At 41.1% G+C, this 8,268-nt stretch overlaps 1 protein-coding gene across 1 annotated transcript; it reads left to right on the top strand.

The window, feature by feature from the left end:
• Nucleotides 1-55: 55 nt before the first annotated feature.
• On the top strand, nt 56-4,811 carry FGF19 (fibroblast growth factor 19; the record flags this gene model as incomplete). Its single annotated transcript, XM_010171990.2, has 2 exons — nt 56-160; nt 4,468-4,811. Coding segments are annotated over 2 exons (438 nt in total), but the record flags the coding sequence as incomplete, so codon positions are not given.
• Between the last annotated feature and the right edge of the window lie 3,457 nt (nt 4,812-8,268).

Genomic DNA, 8,268 nt, shown 5'->3' with positions numbered 1-8,268 from the left:
CTGGATGCGGGACGGGGCTGCGGGGCTGACGCTGCTCTTCCCTCTCTTCCCCGCAGGTTTGTTGGAGATCCGCGCAGTGGCCCTGCGCACCGTGGCCATCAAGGGCGTGCGGAGCTCCCGGTACCTCTGCATGGACGAGGCGGGGCGGCTGCACGGGCAGGTGAGCTGACATGTTACCGAAATCAGGAAATAAACTCCTCAACACGCTGAAGGAGCGGGGACTTCTTTATCGCAGCGCTGGAGACACGAGGGATCGCTCCGCCTAACGTGTCCAGTCATCCATCAAAATTCATCCGGTTTTATCCACATTTTTTCTATTAATCATTGTCACATAAATTACTTTGCATAAACAGGCATCGTATGCTCGCCTTTAAATGTAACCTTTACAATGATCGATTTCATTAATTATATAACCTTATCGATATTCTTAACCCAAAATCATCATTGGTCAATTCGACTTAGCTTTACTGATTGAAATCCTTGAGATTCAAATCAAGATGGGAAGGGTAAGGGGTTTCCAAGCACAGTAACTGGTGTCCATGACCGTCTCCTTAGTTTCTTAAAACAGAACATAGAAATTGAGTAATTTCTTAGTGAGGTTTCTGTAATTACCTATTTCAAACCTAACGATTGCTTCTGTGGTTACCTGTTTCAAACTTAACAATGAGTTCTATGGTGACCTATTTCAAACTTGACAAACAATTTGACTTGTATGATTAAATCTTGAATATTTTATCAAAATATTTGCAACAATGTCCCCAGTTCCCACTCCCCCCTTGCCAGTCCCGGTGGCTCTGCTCCAGGCTCGCTTTTCCCAGTTGAGCTTTCCTAGCCCCATCACTACGCTGAACGGGCAGGCGAGATCAAAAGGCTGAGTTATTTTATTATCACTGTGGTTGGTAATGGGTGAACAAAGCTTTCAGGTCCCCACCACCCCCTTTTCTGGATAGGAGCGATGATTCTTGTCACTGTCACTGCCTGAAAGGCTGTCAGGGTTATTAGAAGGCAGCAAGAAAACATCCTTTAGAAAGCAAAGATGTTATTGCATATCCCCTACTAAAATATTCCTGCCTGAAAATACAGTTCAGGGCAAAATTGTATTTAATGTTTGAAAAGCCTTATCAGTGGGTGGCTGCATTTCTGCTGCAGAAATAGATTAAGTCACATCATAAAATCGGAATACTTTCTTGCTGTTCAGATCAGGTATTCAAAAACAAAAACCAAAACCCAAGATTTCTCCTTTGGAAAGGAGATGCAGCCAGATGGCTGCCAGGCATACAACTCCCAGAAAGACGAGTTGCCATCTCTGAGGTAGGACCAAACAGAAACAGGATTTTGAGGGGAAGAAGGGCTCTTCACCACTGTCTTGCTTCTGACCTGTGATAACAGCCCACCTGTGGGACTCCAGGAGGTTGAGTGACCTGCTGACACCACTCTGTTGAGTCATGCTTTGTCCCTGGGTATGTCAGCCTATCAGCTAGTCACTGTCAGCGATATAAACTTGTTTTTTTTAAGCTGCATGAATAAGTTCCCAACTCTAGAATGTGAAGATTCAGATTCAGTTTGTGTTTAACTGCTTTACAGGAGCCTGAGTTCCACAGAGCGATGGCTTTTTTTTTATTATGCCATGGTAAAGATACAGCTTGATTCTGCTCTGGTTACTCTGGCAAAATCTCTGCTGACTTTGTTCGGGCGAGGTCTTGGCCCATTCTCAAAACTCCAGGTATCTTCAATAAGAGCAATATTGATGTAGTGATGTTTTTGAAGCCTATATAACATAGGATTAAGCCTTTCTTCCTGAATTTCCTCGCTTTTCCGTGCTAGAATCAATCGATGCTGTGATAAGGTGCATAGGTTCAGATTATACGGTAGGTCAATTATTAGCTTAATGTTTTAATATATATCCAAAGCAAAATGATCAATAAAAACAAAGCAGAGCCTGGATCCTGCTCCCTTCAGAGCTGTTGGCTGGGCTTTAGTGATCACCAAATTATAAAATAGTTTTCATAAAACTCTGTTTTGAGGGCAGATGTATATGCCTTGGCTGAGACTGTGTTTGTTGGCGTAGAGTATTAATTGCAGGGTTGTTTTGGGGGTTTTGGTTGTTGTTTTTTTTTTTTCTAAAAATACAATGACCTGTAGTCATGCCATGGCATTTGTATGTTGTGGATTCCTGCCATCACCTCTCTGCTAACAGCCCAGGGCAGGCAGCTCTGCAGGCAATTCTTTGCCTTATCAGCACTACGCTCAGGAGCGGAAGAACGAAAGGGCAAATACGGTGGCTGGGGACTGAACTGGGCAACTACTGGCACTCCTGAAACGTGCCCTTTTTTAACACTGGAAAACTAATGTCTAGGGTTGATTTTTAAATGTGCAGTGTGCTGTGGCCAGTAGCTTAGGAGGAAATAGTGTAACTGTTGAATATACTGACATACTATAAATTCCTCCTGTGAAAAAAAAATAATCTGGAAATACTTAAAGTGCATTTGGTACTTGTTTAAAAAAAATACACTAGAGACAATCCCAATGAAATGAAGAGGCAATTATATAGTCGAGATGTGGAGGGTGCAATCAATAACTGTTATCTGTAGCGTGCACTTGCTCAAGAAGCTTGTTTATTTCATCATCCTGGTTAGTGAGGCTGAGCAGTCATAGAAATAAAGACAGCTAACAATTCAGCCATAAATTTCTGTCGTATGTAACATATTTTTCTGAGATCTAATGTGTGTAGGAGGTTAAATATTGCACAATTTTATTTGGAGAAAACACTTTTTTTTAAATTACTTGATTAAAAAGATTAAAAAGTGCTTTTAAAAGACAACCAAATGCATGCACTTAATTTTACCCCATATTATTGAGAGTGTTTGATAAAAGACTGAAGAGTATCAAATATGCTCTCTATTCAAACAGGCAGAGCATTCACATAAGGACACTTTTATCACCGCAGACAGAGATATAATCAGCAATTGTCTTTTATTGACCGCAAGTTCAATCACCTGCAGTGGCTGAGCCTGAAATAGCACAGGAGTTGTCAGAAATACAGTGCTTGTGTAAGGATCTGGAAAGGTCTGACCTAGTGGTACAAAATGTTAATATATTACCTGTAAAATACATCACAAGTGCAATTCTCCAAATTCATACCTGAGAAAATCTCACATAGACAAAATCTTAACTTGCACTGTTATTAATTTGACACTTCTAATTAGTGTCTAGCAAGCAAGGAACACCAGTCTTCTGTAATTTCAGCAAATGCTGAGTAAAAAATATGGCAATTATCTTTTTAGTATTGTTTTACCGATTGGCCATGTTTGCATGAGCACTGGCTTTGACAGCCCTGCCTTTCTGCTGACCTGATCCTGACTCCCTTATACAGGCAAATCTCTAACAGAGCCAGTGGAAACCACTGAGGGTTGTTGGATTAGGTTAGGTCTCAGGACTGCAGTTAAGTGCTGTTAGTAATCGAGTGGAAACCACTGAGGGTTGTTGGATTAGGTCTCAGGACTGCGGTTAAGTGCTGTTAGTAATCAAGGAGACTTTATTTAAATGAGCACTGTCATTTGAGGTTCTTTTTCCTTGTGCTCAGGACAGGGTGAGGGTGGTAGCTGTGGAGAAGTACACATCCAGGATTCAAAGCTTATTTAATGTGCTGGATTAACTTAATGCATTAACTTCAGGAGTTCTGGATTAGGTCTTTTAATGGCCACATAACCAAAAATGTGTACTATGGGCAACTGGGGAGCTCTAATAGAATGAAATAGGATAGGATAGGATGGAATGGAATGGAATGGAATGGAATGGAATGGAATGGAATGGAATGGAATGGAATGGAATGGAATGGAATGGAATGGAATGGAATGGAATGGAATGGAATGGAATGGAATGGAATGGAATGGAATGGAATGGAATGGAATGGAATGGAATGGAATGGAATGGAGAGAAGATAAAGAGAAGAAAAGAGAAGAGAAGAGAAGAGAAGAGAAGAGAAGAGAAGAGAAGAGAAGAGAAGAGAAGAGAATGGAATAGAATTAATTAGGATAGGATAGGATAGGATAGGATAGGATAGGATAGGATAGGATAGGATAGGATAGGATAGGATAGGATAGATGGAATACAATATTTCATTTGGAAGGGACCTACAACAATCATGGCCTGATTACTTCAGGACACTTCAGGACACTTCAGGGTTCTTCATCTCAGTGGCTGTGGTCCCATCACTGAAAGAGCAGTCACCAGAGCAATGGGTCCCACCAACATCCCTGCAGCAGCCAGGCAGAGAGGCAGTGGGCAGCTCACCAGCATGGATCTAGCAGTGGGGTCTGTAGGGTGCAACACATGTGGGTACCCATGACAAGGCAGATGGACACCCTCACTGAGAGCAGAGGGAGAAGGACTGGTTGTGTGTTGTGGTTGAATACAATGAATGTTTGGTGGGTGTATTTGTAATTCTCGTTACTTCTTGCTGTTCAGCTCAGGTATTCCACTGAGGATTGTTCCTTTGAAGAGGAGATTCGTCCAGACGGCTACAATGTATATAAATCAAAAAAATACGGAATATCAGTGTCTTTGAGTAGTGCCAAGCAAAGACAACAGTTCAAAGGAAAAGATTTTCTTCCACTGTCTCACTTCTTACCCATGATCAACACTGTGCCCGTGGAGTCAACAGACTTTGGTGAATACGGTGACTACAGCCAGGCGTTTGATCCAGAGGTGTACTCCTCGCCTCTCGAAACGGACAGCATGGACCCCTTTGGCATCACTTCCAAACTGTCTCCAGTGAAGAGCCCCAGCTTTCAGAAATGACTCTGATCACACATACCTGTTTTTAAAGAAATACTGCAGAATAGTGCAGGTTTTTTAGCTTTTCATGTAGTGATATTTCGAACTTTTTTGTATATTTCAGTACAGAGCCAGTCTTTTCCTTGCCATGTGTTGTACCTGTAAGAGATGAGTGCCCAGAGGCTGTTCTATAGTCTAAAGAATGGCCTATCCATAGCTTTATTTGGAAAATAATTAAATAAGAAAAGCTTAACAGCTTCATCAGAGTTCTTCCATTACCGTGGTGATGAAAAAATAATTGTAATTTTTAAACATCAACTTAATTACCACGTATGTTCACCTGTCACTTCTGCACATAGGAGCAAATGCAGAAAATCTTTTTTCCAGTCACAGGGAGGTTAGTGATCTCTTACCTTCAGAGGCCTTAAAGATAAACATTTGGAACACAACACGATTAAGGAAAACCTGGCAGATGTGGCTACATGAGCTAGAGTTAATGCTGTTTCTTGAAAAGCTGCTGCCAACATTCTGGGGAAACTTTCTATTGAGAGCATACCACTGAAAAAAGAACCAATTCTCCTTGTATATTGTGCTTTTTCTTCCCTTAGGAAATAAGGGAAGAAAGGGAAAAATTTCTTCCTTCCCTTATCGCTAAAAGGTACTTTGGAAAACTGGATCTTTGATTTCTTTTTAAAGACTAATTTGTGTTCACTGTGGGATCAGCATCATCCAGCAGAGAGTTCTCATTCACATGAGTGAGAACTCGGTGTGCGGTTGGAAGAGTGCACAGAACTACTATTGATGTTCATCAGGTAGGGAACGAGACAGTCAAATTGGTGTTTAAATTCAGGTTCTGTTGTATATGAACATGGATGTCATTAGCAAATGGAGAGAAAGACTGAAAATGGATGATGCATAGGTCAAATCAATTGCTTTTCATCTTTAACCTTTATCTATCAGCAATTCTTTCAAGTCCCTTCCAGGCTTGATTCTGCATCCATGGGAATCAGTGGAGAGACAGTTTAGTGACTTAAATGCTGCAGAATTGGGGCAGCCACGCTGTTCTTCTTGCAGGAAGGAAGAAATTATGAGCACCTCATGACCAAAATGTGGATGTCTGATGTCTTCAGTTCTGTTCTCCTGTTGTAAAAATTTGATGAAGGAATAACCAAAGCGAAACCAAAGAGAGAAAAAAAAAAAAGTGAGAAAAGGGTTCAGGGATTGTATTTGTTTCCAAAGGTTCATTTATAATAGAGATTTCTATACAAAAAAAAAAGCTCTACTGGAAATACTGGTGTTCTTCTGACCTAGCACTTCATTGCCAATGCAATATTTATAATTAATTTATTGAATGCATACATCTGTTTATTTTGTTACTGTTATTTATGCTCAAAATTCTATTTATATACTCTTGAAGGCGGGTTTTTTAGTTGTACGAAATTTTGTGAAGTTTTGTAATCATGAAATTTTAGCAAACGATAGCTTTTGAAATTTCTGTGCATTATCAGTAGTGGAAAGTGTACATTTGCAATAAAAGAAAAATCATCTTCAACACAGAAATCTGGCTGACTCTTCTGTCACTCCTTTAGTCTAGAGACTCCATGGAGCTTCAGCAAACCGTGGCATCTGGCTCTGCAGCAGATGAATCCGTGTGAAGATGGATTGTTTTGTGAAGGTGGTGTAGCTGAGGTACAACAGACAAGGACACAGAGAGACAAAGAGATTTTCCCAAAGCCAGGTAGTCAGTGCCAAGGCTGGAATTTGAGTCTGTCTGCTGCCAGTTACTGGTCAGCTCCATGTGAAATAGCAAGTCTAAGAAAAGTGTCTCTGTTACAGAAGGGTTTTGGAAACAGCTCATTGAATTTTGACCTTGTGATATGTGAAGGTCACCCCATCCAGTCCTAAATTCGATTCTTTTAATACAACAAATCAGTGAAGCTCAGTTTTAAGCTGTGTGAGTGTGTCCTGATGTTTCCTCCTATTCCTCATCATCCAATCATAGAATAGAATCGTGGAAACATTTGGGTTGGAAAAGACCCTTAAGATCACCGAGTCCAACCACAAACGTAGCACTACCAAGTCCACCACTAAACCATGTCCCCAAGCACCACACCTCCAGGGATGGTGACTCCACCACCTCCCTGGGCAGCCTGTTCCAACACTTGACCACCCTTTCGGTGCATAATTTTTTTGTAATATCCAATCCAAACCCCTCCTGGTGCAACCTGAGGATGTTTCCTCTTGTTCTATCATGTTACTTGGGAGAAGAGAGCAACCCCCAGCTCGCTACACCCTCCTTTCAGGTAGTTGTAGATCTAGGTCAGCAAGTGCTGTCTGTAGGCATCATCAGTTATACTTTACCTGCAATAAAGCAGTTGTGGATTTGCATCTATTCTGGAAAACAACCCTTTCATATTCCATTTATGTCATTAAGCCCTGTCGTTCACACTGCTTGCAGCCTTTGAGGTGCTGGACACCAAAAGGAGTGCTAACCCCTGGCTGCTTGAAGGAGATTCTTCAGGGAGATGGAAAAATTCCCTATCAGGTGAATAGGGAATTCCCTGATTCTTCTTGGTCTGCGCAAAATCCACCTGCAAAATGCAAAAAATCCTGTGGGTGGAAGGCTGCTGCCTTTTGAAAATGGGATCCATAACCAACAGTGCAGCTGGGGAGAAAACTGGTTAGTTTTGCCTGAAAAAGATGCCAGTTTCTGACAGGAAAAGAGACTTTCCATTTGGAAATGCTGTGACTCACAGGAACTGCAGATTTCTCGTCTGGCAAACATCTCCTGTGGTGTTTCCCATTCTCCTTTGTGCTGAGCCATTGCTACACATCCGGAGGGTTCCTGCTCTTCATCTACTGGGAGATGGAGTCCTAAGTTTCAAGTTGTTTTGTTCCAGAAGTTTTCAGGCTTGGGGCATTCTGTTTTCCTGGTTTTCATGTCTGGTTTTGAACAGACACTATATTTTCTTTGAACATTAGATACCTTTTAAAATCATTTTGTAAAAAATAAAAACCCCAGAAAACAACATAAAATAAAAATGAACTTTTAAAGTTTGGTCAAAAATCCACTTTTACTTTTCTGCTAAAAAATTTGCATAGTTTTGATGGGAAACTCAGCAAATCACAGAGTTCAGAGTACATACTCTTTAATTTAACCAGGGAGAGGTTTTTCAAGTAGATGTAATAACACCATTGTTCATGAATATTGCTCAAGAGCACAAAGATGAGCAACCTTACATTTGCAAATAGCATCTTGAGCTCTCTAGTGACCTTATTTGCTGACACCTTTGGATTTGCATCTTCCACCAAGCAGCACAATGTTTCTTATTGCAACAGCATGGTTAGAGGTCGGTTCAATATTTATTCAGAGGGAAGAATGCCAGGAGCTAAATTACCCACACCACTTCCTGCAGCACTTTAGTTTTCCTTGGAGGTTTCCCATCCAAGCTCTGACCAGATCTGGCTGTTTTGCTTATAAAAATCTGCCCA

This window comes from Antrostomus carolinensis, unplaced genomic scaffold (genome assembly GCF_000700745.2).
Source record: "Antrostomus carolinensis isolate BGI_N321 unplaced genomic scaffold, ASM70074v2 scaffold677, whole genome shotgun sequence".
Classification (NCBI taxonomy): Eukaryota; Metazoa; Chordata; class Aves; order Caprimulgiformes; family Caprimulgidae; genus Antrostomus; species Antrostomus carolinensis.
The sequence above is the reverse complement of the archived record's forward strand: the minus strand, read 5'-3'. Positions and strand labels throughout refer to the sequence as shown.